This window comes from Mytilus galloprovincialis, chromosome 5 (genome assembly GCF_965363235.1).
Source record: "Mytilus galloprovincialis chromosome 5, xbMytGall1.hap1.1, whole genome shotgun sequence".
NCBI lineage: Eukaryota > Metazoa > Mollusca > Bivalvia > Mytilida > Mytilidae > Mytilus > Mytilus galloprovincialis.
This window is the reverse complement of record NC_134842.1, coordinates 97238781-97261858: the sequence shown is the minus strand read 5'-3', so window position 1 is coordinate 97261858 and position 23078 is coordinate 97238781. Positions and strand designations below refer to the sequence as shown.

General features: G+C 32.0%; 1 protein-coding gene across 1 annotated transcript in view; it reads left to right on the top strand.

Annotated features, from left to right (window-relative positions):
• The window catches only part of LOC143074220 (vacuole membrane protein 1-like), a 127210-nt gene that overhangs the window by 7414 nt on the left and 96718 nt on the right, over nucleotides 1–23078 (top strand). Inside the window, exons 6-7 of the mRNA XM_076249770.1 lie at nucleotides 875–911; nucleotides 2756–2821. Coding sequence (XP_076105885.1) covers nucleotides 875–911; nucleotides 2756–2821 — 103 coding nt within the window. The remainder of the gene's footprint in view (nucleotides 1–874; nucleotides 912–2755; nucleotides 2822–23078) is intronic.

Genomic DNA, 23078 nt, shown 5'->3' with positions numbered 1-23078 from the left:
TAGTTATTGTTGCAAACTCCATTAGAAATTTTAATTGAGATTAGTTTTGGAATAAGGGAAAGGGGGATGTGATTAAAAAAATTGGGTTCAATTTTTCTCATTTGAAATTTCATAAATAAAAAAGAAAATTTCTTCAAACATTTTTTTGAGAGGTTTAATATTCAACAGCATAGTGAATTGCTCTAAGAGAAAACAAAAATTTTAAGTTCATTAGAACACATTCATTCTGTGTCAGAAACCTATGATGTGTCAACTATTTAATCACAATCCAAATTTAGAGCTGAATCCAGCTTGAATGTTGTGTCCATACTTGCCCCAACCGTTCAGGGTTCAACCTCTGCGGTCGTATAAAGCTACGCCCTGCGGAGCATCTGGTTTTTCTGATGAACACATGAAGAAGGAGCTCACTTCTTTCAATGCATACATACACATTCTCAGTCAAATTCAGTGTTTACAGTCAAATATGCCAGATTACATACACGTATATAATTTATTTGTTAAGCATGAAGGATTATGATACAAAATGTGAATTGTATGCAATTATTCATATTTGCTAGACAAATAAATAGCTTAATCTGCAAAAGTATCTGTTTTCACCACATAAATGTCATTATGGTGTCATTTGTTTACATCACAACACCATTTGTATTTATATACTATACATGTAGATAGTGTAAAAAAAATAAAACTCTGGAACGATGAACAGAAAATGGAACATTAACAATGATTAAAAAAAAAAATGGTATTTTTACCTAATAGTGATATGATAGTGGGATTTTGTATTGACAGTTTTTATGGACATTTACTTTTAGATATACCTTGGAGTATGGAACATATACCTTTGTTATACATGTATCTTTCTTTTTTGTTACAGTATCGAGAAAAACAGAGTGATTGGTTTGGTCAGCATGGTAAGAACTGACATGTGACAGTTTGCATCATGGGGGATCCTAATGGAAAATTGTGTGTAAGTAAAATAAAATCTCTTATGTCTGAGATTTTTATTTCATGTACATTAATTATAACCCATGGATCAAAGTTCTGTAGGGTATAATGTTTTTGACTTTGTCCATCAGTCCTGTTCTAGTCATCCCAACTCCTCTGAAACCACTCAACAGAATTTTATAAAACTCTGTAGATAACAAGAACAAAATATGTAGATGTGTTTATCGACAGAAAATTACGATACACTGTTTTTTCTTTCATTACAATACATTGCAATATTAAAAAAAAAAATGTCAGATTTTTATAAATAAGCAAGTTATAATATAACTTCTGAATGAATTAAAATAAATCTTACACAATCGTCTTTGGATACGTTATATGTGGGCACACTGTGACCATGTGATTGTTTCAAATCATCAATCATTTAATTCAAATGTCATGAATGTGGGAGATTAATAAATGATGTAAAAAAATCTGTAAACACATAAACATGATAAAGACAAGAAGAAGAATTTAAAATTTGCAAATCCAAAAACAAACAAAATTTGCAGAGTTTTCTCCAGCTGGGATGCGTTGGTTTTTATTGAGTCCTAAGTTAAATTATGACCATATTTGTTGACCATTGTAACAACTAGATATGGCTTTTTATTCCCTCTATGTCATGTGTGCGTTTTTGAAATTTGCATGTGAATATTAACAGAACTTCTCATTATTACCATGTAAATATTTTTTGTAAAAAATGCAAAATAACTTCAAAATGTATGTACACATTATACTTATGATACTTTTTTTTCTTGTAGCACAGAACCTTTACTCATTTGTTTAAATCCGAGAAATAAGATTGGTTTACTGTGGCATCAATTCTAGAAAACACCTTTTCCACTGTTAAGCTACAAGTTCCAAATATAAGAGATACTTTTGTCATCCTACTTACACCTGAAATATACTTTTATTAATTGTTGCAATGTCAATGGCGTCTTTGCAGGGTTACTCACACTAACAAAGAAATTCACTTATGTTAAATCAGGGTACTCACCATTTGACAATGACCTTAGGATGAAAGACAACAGCCAAAGCACCCTTCCTTTGCTTTTAATTTTTTTCCCCAATAATACATGTACATGTATGATTTTGTATACATTATTGTTCTTCTAAAACTTCATGCAATGAAAATAGCATGAAATATATGCTTTCAAAATGTTGCTAAACATTTCTTTGTTCATATCTTGCAAAAGTGTAATTATCTTCTTTTCATACTGGAACCATTCACATGTGCTTCGATACAATGACCATATTTCTGGCGACTACATGATGTTTGGCTAATTGAAATGATTAAAATCTGTTTGTAAGTGCTGTTATACATAACAAAAAAAGTAGAATAACAGAAATACTGAAATCCAAGAAAAATCCTACAACAACCATGACAACTGACAAAATCTAATCACCAAATTCATCAAGCAACATAATCCAACGTTAACAGTTCTGAATATAAGTTACACAATACTTTACAATTGTTAAGCACTGGTTATGTTTCATGCTATTTAAAATCCTAATAATTATAAACAACCTTGGCTTATGTAGTTAGGATTAATTTCTGCAAGCACTTAGTATAATAAACATACTGCCCTCAATTGATGCAATTCTGGGCTGGCAAACAACTGCATTCAGAAATATTAATTCAACACTTGCAACTTCGTCTTAACATGCTTAATGTTAAATTTATTTTTCTTTATTGGATATTGTACCTCAACACTTAAGACAGTATATATATTTACTACATATTTATTTTTGTATTTTTTTTCTTTTCTAGATCAGATAACACAGGATGTTACCACTGTGGTATGGCTATCAATTCATGGCATTAGTGAGCCGAAAGGTTTGTAAATATTGTAGCTTTGCCTTTTATTTTTCAACCTTTTATTTTTAATTTTGTGTTAAATGAGGTCTTAATTTCCATTTAAGTTAAATATTTCTTTACAATTATGGAAACAATGCTGAATTTTCTGTTTCCATTCTCTAACTGAAGTTTGCATCAACCAAATAATATAAAAAATGTATACACAATGCTTATTCACACAAATTTTTAATGAAGCATGAATTTGGGTACATTCACTTTTAACGTTATGGGTTTATATGTCCGTTTGATACAACCGCAAAAATAATTAAAAAAAATTTAGTTGATATTTGTTATACGTTGTTGTCATCTGCCTTGTTGAGCGTCATCCAAGACCAATGATTTCGGGATAATAACTTTAGTATGTATAAGTAAATAGAAATCTATGACCACAAAAGGAAGATTGGGATTGATTTTTAGAGTTTTGGTTCCAACAGTTTAGGAATGAGGGGCCAAAAGGGTCCAAAATTAAACTTTGTTTGATTTCATCAAAAATTGAATTATTGGGGTTCTTTGATATGCCGATTCTAATCGTTTATTTAGATTTGTGATGCCTGGGCCCCTTTATCAAATTGGTCCACATTGAGTTCTAGAGGTTCCAAAATTGAACTTTCTTTGATTTCATCAAAAATTGAATTGTTGGGGTTCTTTTTAAAATATGCTGAATCAAATCATGTATTTAGATTTTGTATATTGGACCATAGCAGGTAAATGTCCAATTTAATTTTTTTAAGTTCTAACACAACATTCATTGTGTGTCAACTAGCTATGTAGGCCAAAAATTAATTATTGTTTGTTTCCCTTTCCACGACTAACCCTGTAAAATCACTGCAACACGAAAATTTTTATTGGCCATTCTTGTCCAAATTTTTTTTTTTTATGTTGGTTTTTAGTGATATCTTTCCGATGCGTTGGTTTTTTTTTTATACCTTTCTGATGCTGCAGTCATCAAACGTTTTAAATCAAAGCTTTTTTGCTTTGAAGCTTCTATATGATTTGGAATCAAGGAAAACAAACATAATGCCTTGCCACATGATTTGTGTTGTGTGCAAGGGTGATCTTAAATCTGAAGCATCTTTCAACCCACTGAGTGCACCTTGATTGGATTTGTCTTTAACCTCTGTTCCTGTTTAAAGGATAAAATCTTTTAAGTAAAAATAGTCTGAGACGTCTGAACAGGTTGAGCACAAGTCAGGAAATATATTTCCTGCTTTCAGAGAACGTCCCTGATTTCTGGTGTAAAAAAAAAGTTTAAATGTGATTTCATTTTTATGCCCCACCTACGATTGCCCCACCTACGATAGTAGAGAGGCATTATGTTTTCTGGTCTGTGCCTCCGTTCGTTCGTTCGTTAGTTCGTCCATCTGTGTGTCCGTTCGCTTCAGGTTTAAGTTTTTGGTTAAGGTAGTTTTTGAAGAATTTGAAGTCCATTCAGCTTAGTACACATGTTCCCCATGATATGATCTTTCTAATTTTAATGCCAAATTATAGTTTTGACCCAAGTTTCATGGTCCACTGAACATAGAAAATGATAGAGCAAAGTTCAGGTTAAAGTTTTTGATCAAGGTAGTTTTTTAACTTTAACTTTCTTAAACTATCCTGGGTTTGTACCAAACTTGGACAGAAGCTTGTTTATGATCATAAGATAGTATCCAGAACTTAATTTTGTAAAAAATTAAATTCATTTTTTCGGTATTTTTCGGGCGTCAATCAAATGTTGTCCGTGCATTAACTCATGAACCGTTCAACCAAAGCTTTTAAAATTTTAATATGTTGTTACTGACAACTAAATGAAGGTCAAGTTCAATAATGGCGATTTTGACTTTTACCGTTCAGGAGTTATGGTTCTTGAAAGATTGAAAAATGGTTTTTCCAGTCGTGTCCGTGCATTTACGCATGAACTGTTCTACGAAAGCTTCCCAAATTTTAATATGTTGTTACTGATGACAAAATGGAGGTCAAGTTCAATAATGACGATTTTGACTTTTACCGTTCAGGAGTTATGGTTCTTGAAAGACTGAAAAATGCAGTTTCCAGTCGTGTCCGTGTATTTACACATGAACTGTTCTACCAAAGCTTCCCAAATTTTAATATGTTGTTACTGATGACAAAATGGAGGTCAAGTTCAAAATGACGATTTTGACTTTTACCGTGTAGGAGTTATGGTTCTTGAAAGATTGAAAAATGGTGTTTCCAGTCATGTCTGTGCATTTTCTCATGAACCATTCAACCAAAGCTTTTGAAATTTTTATATGTTGTTACTGATGACAAAATAGAGATCAAGTTCAACATGTTCAATAATGACGATTTTGACTTTTACCGTTCAGGAGTTATGGTTCTTGAAAGATCGTAAAATGGCGTTTCCATTCACTTTATTGCATTTACTCATGAACCATTCAATCTAAGCTTTTCTAATTTTAATATGTTGTTACTGACAACTAAATGGAGGTCAAGTTTAATAATGGCGATTTTGACTTTTACCGTTCAGGAGTTATGGTTCTTGAAAGATTGAAAAATGGTTTTTCCAGTCGTGTCTGTGCATTTACACATGAACTGTTCTACCAAAGCTTCCCAAATTTTAATATGTTGTTACTGATGACAAAATAGAGGTCAAGTTCAATAATGACGATTTTGACTTTTACCGTTCAGGAGTTATGGTTCTTGAAAGACTGAAAAATGGAGTTTCCAGTCGTGTCCGTGTATTTACACATGAACTGTTCTACCAAAGCTTCCCAAATTTTAATATGTTGTTACTGATGACAAAATGGAGGTCAAGTTCAAAATGACGATTTTGACTTTTACCGTTCAGGAGTTATGGTTCTTGAAAGACTGAAAAATGCAGTTTCCAGTCGTGTCCGTGTATTTACACATGAACTGTTCTACCAAAGCTTCCCAAATTTTAATATGTTGTTACTGATGACAAAATGGAGGTCAAGTTCAAAATGACGATTTTGACTTTTACCGTTCAGGAGTTATGGTTCTTGAAAGATTGAAAAATGGTGTTTCCAGTCATGTCAGTGCATTTTCTCATGAACCATTCAACCAAAGCTTTTGAAATTTTTATATGTTGTTACTGATGACAAAATAGAGGTCAAGTTCAACATGTTCAATAATGACGATTTTGACTTTTACCGTTCAGGAGTTATGGTTCTTGAAAGATCGTAAAATGGCGTTTCCATTCACTTTATTGCATTTACTCATGAACCATTCAATCTAAACTTTTCTAATTTTAATATGTTGATACTGATGACAAAATGGAGGTCAAATTTGATATTGACGATTTTCCCTTTCACCATTCATCAGTAATGGTTCTTGTGATATTGCTAGGACACAAATAAATGTTAATAAATCCGGTTTGCTGTCGTTGTGACAGCCTCTTGTTTTCCTTTTTTTTGTTCAGCCTGCGATTTACAGCAAAAGTAGGTGAGACACTGGGTTCCGCGGAACCCTTACGAATTTTTTCATTACAAATTTTATTCATCACACTATTAGTTATTGCTTTATGATATGGTACAAAAATCAACTAAAAAAATCAATTTTGTTTGCCCCCAGGTGACTTTTAATATGTTTATAGCATTGAAAAAGCTCCAAATTATCTCCCTTTGATGCAAAAATACATTTTTTTTGGCATTAAAGTTGAAATATCTTTTTTAAATCATCGATGACCTATGTTTTTTATTATTGTTTTCAAAAAGCTGTACATAAACTAAATACTTGTAAAATTTAAGCGATTTCTGTAATTTAGTTCTTTTTTTATTTCGATATTACCTCTTTTTCTCCTATTAGTTCAACAGTAAATAAGGACATTAACAAAAAATTATGCTTCTTTCAGAGGCAGATTGTTAGCGTAAATGAACGGTGACCCAATTTTTTTATTTCATTTTTAGCTCACCTGGCCTAAAAGGCCATGTGAGCTTTTCTCATCACTTGGCGTCCGTCGTCGTCGTCTGTCGTCGTTAACAATTTTTCAAACATCTTCTCCTCTGAAACTACTGAATGGATTTGGATGAAACTTAGCATGATAGTTCCTTAGATTATCCTGCACAAAGTGTGTGCTTCGATTTTTGATCCGTCAAAAAACATGGCCGCCCTTACTTTAAATAGAACATAGGGGTCAAATGCAGTTTTTGGCTTATATCTCAAAAACGAAAGCATTTAGAGCAAATCTGACGTGGGGTAAAAATGTTCATTAGGTCAAGATCTATCAGCCCTGAAATTTTCAGACGAATCAAACAAACCATTGTTGGGTTGCTGCCACTTAATTGGTAATTTTAAGGAAATTTTGCAGTTTTTGGTCATTATCTTAAATATCATTATAGATAAAGATAAACTGTAAACAGCAAAAATGATAAGCAAAGTAAGATCTACAAATAAGTTAAATATGACCAAAATTGTCAATTGACCCCTTAAGGGGTTATTGTCCTTTAATGACAATTTTTTCACAATTTGTTCATCATATTTGCTAACTTTAAAAAATCTTCTCCTCTAAAACTACTCAACCAAATTCAACCAAACTTCAACTGAATGATCAGTAGGGTGTATAAAATAAAGTTTGTGTTTTATTTTCTATTTTGTCTAAAAACATGGCCGTCATGGCTAAAAATAGAACACAGGGTAAAATGCAGTTTTTGGCTTATATCTAAAAAACTCCAGCATTTAGAGCAAATAAGACTAGAAGTTAAAATATTTATTAGGTCAAGGTCTACCTGTCCTGAAATTTTCAATTTGCAATTTGCCAAAAAAATAATTTGTTGTGCTACTTCCAAAAAATAGAAAATATTCTGACCAGAAAAAAAACCATGTCCCCCTACAAGTTAAATGGTCCATGCCTAACTGTTATTAATGAAATCATTTAACTGTTTTGCTGTTATTGGAGCCCCTTGCCCCTTCTCAGCAGTGGAATAAATCCAAATCATGAATGAAGAAATTCGAAAGAATAACAATTTAATAATGTAACAATAACAATTTTATTGTTAAAATTCTTTTATTGTAACTATAATGTAATAAAAATAACGTCCTGCCGCTCTTCTTGTATGCATATTATATTAGAAGGAAACGTGTAAACATGGTAGAACTTGTATTTCTAATATTGAAGAATTGTTAGCTGTACATGTTTGCCTGGCATGGTTCAATATGTTCAATAAGGCATTGTTTACCAGGTGAGCGATTCAGGCTCTTGAGAGCCTCTTGTTCTATTAAGTATATGATAAAGTTCATTTATCATGTTTATAGAAAAATATAAAGAAATCATATATTAGAAAGAAAAAAAAGATTTATACTGGAGAGCCCCTTAATATAAACATATTTTATTTGTAATCATCAAAGGGAATGAGACACAAGCTAAGACTTATGATGTCTTCTTTGGTATCTTTTCTTGTCTACATGAAATTTTATTTTGCTGTTATCACAGTCCAGGCAATTACTGAAAACTGTAATATTACTTTTTTATATAATATTACAAGTAAAAGTAATATTACAAAAAATAGTAATATAATTCTTATATTACTAAAACCTGTAATATTGTTATATTACTGAAATGTGTAATATAGTCTCCATATTACATAAAACAGTAATATTACTAGAAAATGCCTATATTACATAGAACTGTAACATAAGGCTAAAAATCACTAGGTTTTCATACTTTAATTAGGGTCCCGCCAAAGGCGGTCCCCTATAGTGATCAGTCTGTCCGTCAGTCCGTCCGTCTGTCCGTCCGTCCGTCCGTAACACTTTGTGTCCGCTCCATATCTAGAGAACCATTATGATTTCATACTTTATACTTTACATGTTTATTAACCACCACCAGAGGGCGTGTCATGATGTATGTACAACTTCCTAGGTTAAAGGTCAAGGTAAAAAAACTTTGGTTTCAGTTGACAACCCTGTGTCCTGTGGTGAAGATCGTGTCCACTCTATATCTTGAGAACCGTTATGATTTCAAAGTTTATACTTGACATGTATATGAACCAACACCAGAGGGCGTGTCATAATTTATGAACGACTGCCTAGGGCATAGTTCAAGGTCAAAAACTTTGGTTTCAGTTGACAACCCCATGTCCTATGGTAAAGATTGTGTCCGCTCTATATCTTGAGAACCGTTATCATTTCAAAGTTTATACTTGACATGTATATAAACCAACACCAAAGGGTGTGTCAAAATTTATGTGCAACTTCCTAGGTCAAAGGTCAAGGTCAAAAACTTTGGTTTCAGTTGACAACCCCATGTCCTATGGTAAAGATCGTGTCCGCTCTATATCTTGAGAACCTTTATCATTTCAAAGTTTATACTTGACATGTTTATAAACCAACACCAAAGGGTGTGTCATAATTTATTTACAACTTCATAGGTCAAAGGTCAAGGTCAAAAACTTTGATTTCAGTTGACAAACCCATGTCCTATGGTAAAGATACAATTTTTTAATGCACATTATTCACAGCGGGGCCCACAGAGATGGCTCCCATCTCAATGATATCTAGTTACTATAATAATTTAGACGTATGATGATAATAAATCAATTATTAAACAATTGATTATTCCAAATAATAATAATAGTCCAATTAAAGTACATAGTATCAATTCAAAATAAAAAATCCAAAGTAAAACTATTTTCTCCTTACAATGTAAAATATAAAATAAATGCCAAATTTACTAAATCATAAAATGAACTTAATCTCAAAATCAAAATATAAAAGTCTTAAAAGTATTTTCTAAAATTAAATTATGATTCAGAGATAAATTTTGTCTCAACACTGCACAGTCAACTAGTAGACTGGTAAAACAATCTTTTAGGTCTAGTATAATGACATGAGCATGACGAGTAGTGTGAGGTTACGCTTCCAGAACACTGACTGCTATCTTAAAATATTCTCAAAAATAAAAGGGGAGTCAAAAAATACATTTTTGTCCAAACACTACAAAGTCAACTGGAAGACTGATCGTCAGTCGTACAGGTCCAGTATAAAAGACTTTAGCAGTGCAAGTTTGGGTTTCCGAAGGGTGACTGCTCTTCCAAAATTTTGCAACGATATTTATACTAAAACACAAAATAACTCAATTTATCCCCACATGTTAATATTACTCTCATTAGCAAAAATAGACTTTAATTAACAACGCCTAATCATATAATGTTTTGATAAAATCTGTGGATGCTAATTGTCGAGCCTGCAACTTTTGTTGCAGAAAGCTCGACATAGGGATAGTGATCCGGCGGCGGCGGTGTTAGCTAACTTCTTAAAAGCTTTATATTTTAGAAGGTGGAAGACCTGGATGCTTCATACTTTGTATATAGATGCCTCATGTTACGAAGTTTCTGTCAGTCACATGTCCAATGTCCTTGACTTCATTTTCATGGTTCAGTGACCACTTGAAAAAAAGTTCAGATTTTTTGTAATGTTGAATTCTCTCTTATTATAAGTAATAGGATAACTATATTTGATATGTACGTACCTTGAAAGGTCCTCATGTCTGTCAGACAGTTTTCACTTGACCTCGACCTCATTTCATGGATCAGTGAACAAGGTTAAGTTTTGGTGGTCAAGTCCATATCTCAGATACTACAAGCAATATGGCTAGTATATTCGGTGTATGGAAGGACTGTAAGGTGTACATGTCCAACTGGCAGGTGTCATCTGAACTTGACCTCATTTTCATGGTTCAGTGGTAAGTTATATTAATCTGAAGATCTGTTTACTTTATTGTGATGATTCTTTATCTTATTTTAGAGTGATCATGTTTATTAAAAATACATGTTGTGCCGTATCTCAGAAACTATTTATGATTATTCCATAAATCTTCACACACTTTTTGGTTATATTAAAACCACAAAAGGAAGATTCAGATTTTTTTTTGGTGGTGATGGTCCAAACTGTTTAGGAATTACGGGCCAAGACCAGTATTTTTCTATCTATATCTATATAGTCAATCTAGACTTCAAAAAAAGAGTGACGAAAGATACCAGAGGAACAGTCAAACTTATAAATCAACTAAAATAAATTGACAACATGCACCTGGCTAAAAATAAAAAAGACAAACAATAGAACACATGACACAACATAGGAAAATGAAGAATAAGCAACACGAATCCCATCAAAAATTGGGGGTCATCTCAGGTGCTCCGGAATGGTAAGCAGATTCTGCTCCACATGTGGCACCCGTCATGTTGCTTATGTAATAACAAGTCCGGTAAATAGTCTAATTTGGTAGGTCACATTCATGAAAGGGAAGGGGATTGTAGTAACAACATAAGGAACATATCCGATATCATTTGTGAAACAGTTATTTCATAACTTCAACTTATTAATACCTCAAGTAGAAGGTTGCATTGGGATTTTCACACCAAAATGTATGTCGCTTGAAAAATGTCTCACTGAGTCATGAAATGTTTACAGATATGGTGTGTCTGAATGATCTTGATGTGAATGTTTCTTTAAATTTAATTTCTTATTGTATGTTGATAAGTTTATCTTGCTGTTAAAAAGTGTTATACAATAGTATATATATACATGTGTATATTTAAAAAACTGACTGCATGACAAATCTCAAGTGACTTAAGAAAATAATGTGATTCTAATTGTCTAGTTTATTGAAATATTTTCTTCTTTTTTCACTTTTTTTATAATTTATTGTCTTAGTTCACTTTTTTGAAAATTTTGCTTTTCAATGTTTTATATACTCATCCTCTAATGCTGTTTTATTTGATTTTTTAGCAATCCATGGTGAATTTAAGTCACCCAGAAATACTGACAATAAAGAATGTAACAAAAGATAATGCTGGATGGTATGGTTGCTTGATTTCTAATCCACTTGGTAGATATTACCAGACTGCCTGGCTAACAGTTTTAGGTAAAGGCTTAGATAAGAATGAGAAATGTTTGTTTTTCACCAAGAAATAATACGTCTTAGAGCAAAATATTCACATAAAAATGATTTAATCGTTTGGAGAATTTAATAATCAATTTTCGATTACATCATTATCAATAAATTTTTTATAGACTGTCATAAAAATAGAAGGTTTGGCATCATGAAAATTGGAAATGTACAGTTTTTTCTAAAAAAATTAATTCTTTTAATGCCGCCACAACTGAACGTCATATTATTTTACCCCTGTCAGTGTCTCTCTGTATGTCCTTCCCATTATGGGTGTACAGTTATTCCACTTAACTCCTCCTACAGTTTGAATTCTAGGAAGTTTTCACTCTGATGTCTGTTTGTAGTCTTTGTACATGTATTGAAGGTGTGCATGTGGTCAGGGTTTTGATTTTGTTTAATATTTGCTCTTAATCATTTTTTGTAGTAGTTACTTGCATAAGGGGAGCTCGCATACAGATAATTGTCCTACAGTTTTATGCTAGGAAGTGTTCACTTAGTTGGTGGTTTTTCCATTTTTTGTGCATGGGGTCAGGATTTTGATTCTTATTTATATTTGCTCTTTTGGGTGATAATATAATTTACCTTTGTCATATTTAAGGTAAAGTGTTAGACAGTTATTTTTAAATAAGACTTTGCATCTGCAGGGGCATCATTTGTGTCTGTCAAAGAAATCCAACATTGACTTTGCTATAAAACAGTTTCAGAGTGAAGTGTGGCCAGGGATTTCACTTAGTCTAGTTTGTATTGTGTAATAATTAAATTTTGTATGTCATACATGTGATTCTTCCGATGGGAGTCGAAATCTCTTGTTTTTCAGACCCTCTTCCATCCCTCCCATTAAAATTTGAAATCTACAACTTTTGAAAATGTCAACATCGAAAAAGTTTCAGTAAACATTTTTGTTTATAGAATTAAAACTGACAGGGTAAAACTCTTGAGAAACTCGAAATTGATATCGGAAAAGTCTGTAAAAACAGAAGGTCACCATTTCTTTTTCTTGTTTTTGTGTCGTAAGGTAAATAGCTTCGAGTAATCAATGATATGATATTATTACGTAAGTATTTCTGTATTGGCCTTGTTATTGGTCCGAGGCTTGCTGTATTGGCCTGAGGCGAAGCCGAAGGCCAATACAGCTGGCCGAGGACCAATAACAAGGCCAATACAGAAATACACGTAATAATATCTTTATTAATTAACTACAGTGTTACAATATTTTTTAATATCATTTCAAGAGATAAATATTTTTACCTTGAAGTGGAACTATCCAAATCTCAGTTTGTTTCTTTGTATTAGATGCAATACATAATGATCTGGTGCTGTTTCCAGGTGTCTTCAGCATTTTCTCATCTGATGAATTTTTCTACCCTTTTCAGTCACTATAAAGTGTTACAACTTAAATTTAGACGCAACACATAAATAGTAATTGGAAAGGTACTGCCATTGCATGTGTTATGCAGAAACTAATTTAAAATCGATGTGTACAATCGTGAAATTATGAGGTCGTCAAGAAATGAACTTTTGTGATAATCTACTCGTTCCCCAAACCTGAAATAGTTCTATCGTCTGCTTTCAAAATACCTTTTAAATGAATGTAACCGTCTTTAGCCTGAAATGTATGCCATTCTGACATTTTCAGCATGTTTAAGATCACTAAATGACAACTGCGTCTTCAAAACAACTGTTTACTTTCAGTTTGTGTTTATCGTGACTTTCGATGTAAAATCTAGAGACGTTATGAATTCCTGCACTTGTGTCAACTCGGCCAATATAGAATAACTCGGCCAATACAGAAAAAAATCTGTATTGGCCGAGTTATTCTGTATTGGCCTAGTTTACACATTATATTGCATAGGCAGTTTTCATCATATTAAGTCCAATAACAGTGTAGTTAATTAATAAAGGTGTTTATTATTAGACTATATATACAGCAATAACAAATTATTGGCAATTACCTGGTCATCAACTAGCTAGTTTAAGACACACGTCTGGATGATTAAAAGTGAAATACTGACAATGGATTAAGATGTAAAAAAAAAGACTTTAATTTGATGCTGTTGAAAACATTGAACAGTTATAGTACTGAGCCTCAAAGACAAATGTCTTAATGAAATCAAATACGATATTTATGGCTTGTTTTCTATCTAAACCAATGGATTACCTAAGTATAAGTATGTTTGTCTTTGAAAATTCTAAATTTTTATAATTTGATGAAATGCAAACTATGTTATCCCATAGACATATAATGTATTATACATGTATGTCTCTGTTATTACCAAATACCCTAGCAGCAAATTAAAAACAACCAATTATCTAGCCATATTTTCTCTGCCTGGAGATCTGATTTTAAATTGTACAAGTCCAGTGCCATTGGGTCAAGATCATGCTTACTACACTTCTTGCCAAGCTGACTATGGTGACCCTAATGACTTTATTAAACATATTGAGACAGCTACCTACCAGAAAGCCACTGCTCAATAGTGTTACCAAAGTTGACATTATGTAGCTTAAGCAGAGATACTTTTTACCAACTATATATGATGGCTGATCACTTTATCTTAACTTTATATATGTAATAAATAAATATTTGAAACCCCCTTATCTTATATTTCTATCAAGTAAAAATGGCTATGCAGGTGCTTAAAGTATAGAACACTTACAAAAAAGGAGAATAAGCAGTTTTAACACCAAAAATAATCATGGCGTTCATCGTTAAAAATGTTGAATTTGATACACACTTTAGAGTAACTTATGTAGTGGGTTATTCAGTGTGCACCACATTTTTTTTAATGATATTATTCCTTCATAGACAGAAAAAAATATTACAATCATTCCTAAAATAAAGACTTTTAACAATTAAAAGTTTGATGAGGAGGAAAAAAGGATTGAATTGGTTATAAATATTGTAGATAAGCCAGCTATTGAGCTGACACATATTTACCATTTCCTTTCAAACATATTATTTCATCTTTTGAAAACTTTTTAATTACAAATACTTTAATTGCAGATGAACAAGCAGAAGCAGTAGACATTAGGTCAGGAGGAACAAACGATAAAGAGCAAATAATAATCTACATTATCGGTGGTGTCGCATCAGTAGTTGTTCTCTTCCTGTTACTCTTGATATTTATATGTTATAGACGTTACAAGAGGGTTCAGTCCAGCAAATATAGAAATGTCAAGAGAGTAATTGTCATGACACAGGCTAGTTTCAATATTCAAACATATTTTATTACTGATAAGTTCAAATACAAGTGCACAAAAAAGAATATGTTTGACTTATTCGGTTATAATTAGGAAATGAAGTTTTATGAGGAAGTTGTCTTTATATGGTGTAAAAGTTACAAAGTAAGTCTTAAGAAAGGAAGATAATTGAGATTCATTAAATGTTCATCAGTAATGTTTAGATTATGAAAATAGAGATATTCAATCTAGACAGAATCTAATTTAGTTTTAAGGAAGTTTTTGTCAATTTTAGATTTGAATATTTATAACAGCTTTGCATATGGACTTGCTTCATTTATTATTAGCGATAGTCTGTGTGCTATTCAAACTTTTATGATGTTTATTTCTATTACAAAATCATGATAATTAAAAAAATGACATGGATCTGCACACAAATTTGAAACAGGTATACATTTTAATTTCATATCAGAATGTTTTGCATCAATTCCAGAATGAGAATTACCATCCATACAAATCTTATGATGGTACACAACCATTTGTTTTACCCACAATCAGAATTGAACCTGGTCCAAGAAGACGCTTGTCATCTGATTTGACCATGATGTCAGAGTATGATCTCCCTCTGGACAAACACTAGGAATTTAGACGGGAACAGTAAGTTAAAGCATAACATTGACCATTCCATGAAAGTTATCATACTGTAAAGACATATATATTGACTCATGACAACATTTAAACTTATATCTGTCGACCCACAAATAGCATTGCTCACTGTTTCTGACATCCAGATTGTTTCTTTGGTTAAAAGCTGTATAATGACCTGATATTTGATTGGTTGTATCAATTTTCAGATGAATTCAATAGATATTGTAACCACTGTAGTATGAAATATAACAAGAAGTTTTTCCAAAAACTCTTTTTTTCCAAGGTTTAACATTTTCTCATATATATACTGGAATCATTAGGGCTCAACAATAACACTTGTCTGATTGTCTTGTACTAGAGGATAAAAAGGTCAGACAAGTAAAAGCTATATCAATATTAATTTAATTTAACAGGTTTATATGCTCTTATAATATACTAGATTATGGAGTGTGTGTCCGAGCGAGAATATTTAGTCAGACGTCAGTCGCTACCCTGATATACCCTATCTTTTTTGGGTAATTAATACAGATAGCGTTTGACATCTTTAGCTGAACAGATTTATCATTTTTTCATAACTTAATTCATTGTATGCTGGTTCATATTCTGGACACCAGTCTTTGCTCCTTTCTAATATAATTCACAAACAAAAAACAAATAGGAAGCTTAGAAATGGAAAAATATTAAATACTTAACTCGTTCAAAGGGTAATTACACGTCTCAATCTTCAAAATCGCCTATCTAAAAATACTACCATCGCTAACATTTTTAAAAATAAAAATCGTGGTTACCCTTCTATCGATAAGTGTCATGCCAAAAAATGAGTAACATGTCCCTGTCTTTCCACCAACAATACGGTAAGGTCCACACTTGATGGTCGCTCATTTTCTTTAAAATTTGAAACTGATATAACTTGAAAAACAAACAGTCTTATTTATTTACTCACATGAAACAAACCAGGATGCGGTATTCAGTACGTAGGTTAAACTGGTCGATATTTATCTAAACGCACTCAAGAAAATAACCCAATAAATTCAAAAGTATCATTTATCAACACCTTAAGAAGCACAGTCATCCTATCAAATATTTAGCAGTTCAACCTTTGGAAGAAGTAAATAATCAGCCTGGTGAATCTCATTCAAAGTTTGTACAATCACGGAAAATAATTGAATTAAATTAGATTAAAAAATATCAAGAACCGATACTGTTAACATTTTGGATATTGTTTCTAAAACTGTTCGAAAAAAAACATTCTCATGGTCGTAGAAAAAATCACAATCAAAGAAAATTTCGGACCAATCACACCAATATTTCGGACCTAATTTCTATTTAAAAAAACAACGGCAGACATTATCTGTTAACAAAGCTCTGTTCATTACCGATTAATAAGTTAAATAAAATTTTAGAGGATTGCAACACAATTTCATATAGCAGTCCTAAGTACGAAATTGTTCAAATTATAATGGCATATTGTTATTCTAAACTGTTTCCTAAAATTGATCGTCCTGAAGATCATAAAAAACATTTTATTAAAATAAAGTACGTCAATAAAGGTTTTGATTTTGTAAATATTGCTGGTATTTTTAACAACCATTCTGTTAAAGAACAAATTCCTGGATATTTTGATAATACTGAGCTCCCTCTTATTTGTTATATTTACAAGAAATCTACCTTGAAATTTGTGTTAAATTATAGCCAATTGTGTAAAGATTTTAATATCAGTGAAAATACACCTACTTCATGTAATTGCAGTAATTCCAAATACATTTATGGACCAATTTCCCATGTTATAACAGGAGATCTTAACATATTTCAAGACGGAGAGTTAAAATCATTCCTCAGTAAAGGACCTAATTATCTTCCCCAGTCAATTATAAATTGGAATGAGTGTCGTAATATCATCCATGACTCACTCTGTACTTACTGTATGAAATGGATAAAACTGGAAAAAGCTGACAAAAAATTCGACTTTAAAATAAAAACAAGATACAAATCCAATGAATTTACATTGACATGCCTATCAGACGGTGCCTCATATGCAAGTCTGATTTGACTTGGCATTGTTAAAAAGTAGATCCTAAGTTCTGTGACATGACTAGTTTCAGTTTTTCTTGACTCATAATTTTTGAAAAATATTTCAAAAGATATAAAACTAACTTCTGTTCTATTGTTTTAAATTTCTTTTGTTCCTTGAATCAACTTATAATGCAAAGTCCTCCTGGACAAGTTGAAAAAAATGTTATTGTAGAGGCCTGATCATGCAATACAATGTGAGAAACTTGATTTTCTGGTAATTTTTTAAAAGAGCAAATATAACATTCTCACATTACCTAGATAAAAAAAAAACATGTGTCTCGGTACAAAATTGTTCAAAAACACTGAAAATTGTAAATCATTAGTAATAAATGGTTTAACCCATTAAAACATTTAATCCATCACTGCAAATGTTTGCACCTGTCCTAAGTCAGGAATCTGATGTACAGTAGTTGTAGTTTGTTTATATAATTTATATGTGTTTCTCGTTTCTTGTTTTTAGCTCACCTGGCCCGAAGGTCCAAGTGAGCTTTTCTCATCACTTGGCGTCCGTCAACCATCGTCGTTAACTTTTATAAAAATCTTCTCCTCTGAAACTACTGGGCCAAATTTAACCAAATATGACCAAAACATTATTAGGGTATCTAGTTTAAAAATTGTGTCCAGTGACCCGGCCAACCAACCAAGATGGCCGCCAGGGCTAAATATAGAACATAGGGGTAAAATGCAGCTTTTGGCTTATAACTCAAAAACCAAAGCATTTAGAACAAATCTGACATAGAGTGAAATTGTTTATCAGGTCAAGATCTATCTGCCCTAAAAATTTTAGATGAATCGGACAACCTTTTGTTGGGTTGCTACCCCTGAATTTTGCTGTTTTTGGTTATTATCTTGAATATTATCATGATTATAATAGATAGAGATAAACTAAACAGCAATAATGTTCAGCAAAGTAAGTTTTACAAATAAGTCAACATAACCGAAATGGTCAGTTGACCCCTTTAGGAGTTATTGCCCTTTATAGTCAATATTTAACCATTTTTCATAAATCTTAGTTATCACCAAAACACAATTTTGTCATGTCCTTGAATATTCACATAGACAAAAGTGAGCGACACAGGCTCTTTAGAGCCTCTGGTTTTATATAGATTAGAACTTTGGTTTTCCCGTTTGAATGGTTTTACTCTAGTAATTTTGGGGCCCTTTATAGCTTGTTGTTCAGTGTGAGCCAAGGCTCTGTGTTAAGGCCGTACATTGACATATAATGGTTTACTTTTATAAATTGTCATTTGGATGGAGAGTTGTCTCATTGGCACTCATACCATATCTTCTTATATCTAAGAAAATGTGTACAACTATTAGAATTTTATTTAGTTATATATATATATGGTTACATCAATCAGTATCTCAATATCTAAATGAATATGAGATGAAATAATTTATTTATTGTTATAGGTTATCACTTGGTGAACCTCTTGGGGAAGGAGCATTTGGTAAAGTTTTTAAAGCAGAAACTGTTGGTTTAAATAAAGCTCCAACAACTGCCATAGCAGTCAAGATGTTGAAGGGTAAAATTTACTTATATATTTTAGATCAAAAATCAAATAGTATTAATGAAAACTGGATTTATGCTTAGGTTTTCTTTTTTTATTAGACAAGCATAAAATTTTGGGAAATAAGAATTGAATTTTTTCCATCTTTTTTATCTTTATTGAAAAATTTGCATTGTTATGGCCCTGCAACGAATATGGCCCGCAACAAAGATGTCGGTGCCATGTAGTTTTACCCATGTCCGTAATTCGGTCATTCCGTAATTCTGTCATTCCGTCATTCCATCATTCTGTCATTCCCTAATTCCACAACTAGGAATTGTTAAGTTTCAGTTTTGTTCCGCTTGGCTCATTTTTGCTATAATTATGGGCTTTGAACTTTGATAATTTTTTGAAAATCACAGTTAAAAGGATGAATTGTTTGAGTATAAAGGACAAGATTATAAATATCCAATTAATGTTCTGATTCAAACAATAAAATAATTACAAATCAATTAATGTCATTAGTGCTGTAATGAATTGTTAAAATCTCAATACTTTTATTTTTTGTTTGATGATTCTAGCTGTTAATCTGGATTATCCCACCTCAATCAACAGGCCTTGAAGTAATAAATATTTGAGTCAGTTTTTTGTACTTAAACAAATAAAAACCAATCAAAATGCTGGATTTTATGTTTTGAGCAAGATTTTTGTGCTCCGAGCACTGAGCAAAGTTTTATGACTTCAACCCCAGGTCTAATGAATGTCAAAACAAATCAGTGACAGGTTGACCTTGTTCCTAATTAAATTTGTTCAGGTTACAATTATGTGATAATCATGTTTTCAATCATAATTTCTTGAAAGGTTTTAAACAGTTGTTTAAAAGTTGAAAAGTTACAAAGTAAAAACGTATTTATAAAAATAAACTTCTCATAGAATAAATCATCACTTTACAATATTATGTCACATGACTGACCAACATGACTTGTGATCACCTGATATATTATATGGTTTATCTTTTCAAAATGAGTGTTGTTTATTCAATTTTCATACACTTTTCTTCAACTCTTTATGATGAACACATACAAAACAATAAGTTATGACAACAAGGAACACAACTCTAGGCTGATTTAACCAATAACAAAAGCTTTATTGTGTCTTCAATATTAAGACAATTGGCAAATTTCCGGATTGCAAAACATATTGACAAATTTACACGAAAAACGTAACAATAAAGATATAAAATGTATTTTATTTGAATAAAACATGACAAATCAAGAATATTAATATTATAACACATAAAAAACAATCAAGGTTTGAGCAAAAAAAATCCTTACTTTTCACTTCAATTGGAAATTTTTTGATCCAATTTTGGACCTGAAAAAAAACTAAGAAAATATTTGTAGTCATGTATAACACACAGGGTATAAATGTAAATGTGTTCGTTATACATACCAAAAGACAGTACTCCTTATTACATAAACATGGATAGTTTGTAGGATCGATTAAAACCCATTTTGATGTCCCATTTATTATGCCCCATTTTGGTGCATTATGTTTTCTGTTCTTTGCGTCCATTCATTCGTTCTTTTGTCTGTCCATTTGTTCATCTGTCCATCCATTGGTTCGTTCTTCCGTCCGTTTGTCCTTCCGTCTGTCTGTCCCGCTTCAGGTTAAAGGATTGGTTAAAGTTTTTGGTAGAGGTAGTTTTTGATGAAGTTGAAGTCCAATCAACTTGAAACTTAGGGCTCATGTTTTCTATTTTATAATCTTTGTAATTTTTATGCCAAACTAGAAATTTTCCCCCATTTTCAAGGTCCACTGAACATAGAAAATGATAGTGTGGATGGGCTATTCATGTACTGGGGACACATTCTTGTTAGCTATAACCATTTGAGCTTATGTTATAACTAATGACTTGGCGTCCATCATCATCTGTTGTTAACTATTTCAAAAAACCTTCTCTGAAACTACTGGGCCAAAGATTTCAAACTTTAACAAAAAAAAATTTCCTTAATTATCTGGTATCTTGCTTATAAATTGTATCCGAAGTTTTGATCCATCGACAAACATGGCTGCCATTGTTGGGTTCCTGCCACTAAATTGGTTATCTTAAGGATTTTTTTTAGTTTTTGTATGAAATTAATTAAAGATAAAGATAAACTGTAAACAGCAAAAAATGTTCAGCAAAGTAACATCTTCAAAAATGTTTTTTATGACAAAAATTGTCAATTGACCCGTTACGGAGTTATTGACCTTTAAGGAAAATTACACAAGTTGTTTTATTTTTTTTTTAACTTTATAAATCTTCGCAAATGAATTTAGTATAAATTTGTATTTTATTTCCTTGTACCTCAAGAAACAAAGACACTATGGTTAAAATGGAACAAATGGGTAAAATGCATTTATTTGCTTTTAATGAAAATATGACAGATACAATGAACATTGTATTGGCATTTGTAAGCCTCTTATTATTAAATATAAATTGAAAAGCAAAAACAGTCATTGATGAAAGATTTAAGCAAAAAAACAAACTTGTGAGCAATTCAAGCTCTGCTTGTTCTATTGGGGATCCAAGGCAGTGGCGTAGCCAGGGTTGAAATGATGTGGATGTTTTGCCGAGTCGAGCGAGCCGAAAAATGTTTTGGACCTTTTTGTGCAGAAAATATTTTTTATTTAAGCACATGTACTCCCCCAGAATCCGACACTAGTTAGATTTTTGTTTAAATTCAAAATACCCACCAATTCATATATTTATATTTTTAACCAAATTTTATTGTTTTCTTGAAACTACCATCATTCAATTCATAAATATTTGATGTAAAGTTTCCCCCCCCAATCTTCTATTTGACATATCAAAAACCGTTTAAACGGACTCCATTACAGCGGCACTTCTGTATAATTTAGGAACTTCTGAGTATAGGAACTGAAGTGACTTCTCTTTCCAGGAATTTGAGTCTACAACCTTGGATTTTTGATTACTGAGCTAAACGCATGCAGGAGACATAAAAATACCTGGCGTCCGATCGTCCGGTATTGTTAGCACTCTCATGTGTACAATTCATGTCAGATTAAGTGAAACTCATATCATAAGCAATGTCTTTGACAATTTTGAAAATAATTCGTAATCAAATATTTTTAACTAGTAATGTCCCTTTGAAATATAAATTGTAATGGAAATCCCATTTCATTTGCTGTGAAGCTTTTATTTCTTTTTAGATATTAAAAATAGAAAAGAAAAAGAAATAAAAGTTTTTTTTAGTTATTCCCTTGTTCCTTGGCCTTTGATAGATAAAATATGACATGTAATGTGCATGGCGGGGAATATTGGATCTTTGTTCTTTACTGAATAAAAATAAAATTAGTATTTGAACCTAAATAGAAACGGGAATTCATAAGCCTAGGACTTATCACGATCTATTACAAATTGATTTGTTTTATCACGTCGTTTACAATGTCGCAAGAAACGATATCAGGATATGGTGTTTTAGTTGTTAGTTACTATAGTCAAATGAGAAGCCATCCCTCCACTAGGTTCAATTTCAGATGAAACATGTCCACGGGTCTGCGTATCAGTCCTCTCCGCTTGCCTTAGCTGATGACATAGACTATTTATACGAAGAAAAGTTAACTTGAAACACTATTCTGCGATTCATGTATCAAACTAAATTATCCTAAATGAAAGACCAGGCATACTGCTTCGAAAATGACTGGATGTTATCCTCATATCCTCAGCCTTGTTACATTTTGATACTTCCGAGTTAAACTGCTGTTTTTTTTTATTTTTGTTTTGTCATCTTGCTTGAGCATCTGAGCATACATGCAAGCTATGCCACTGCAAGGGGAGGGTTCCTGATCAATGTTTTTGAATGGGGACATATAGTCCTGGGTTGGGACAAATTACTTTTGATTCATTAACATTAGTTTGATACCAATTTTCGTGGGTACAGGTGAACATTGAATTCAAATGTTCATTGAATAA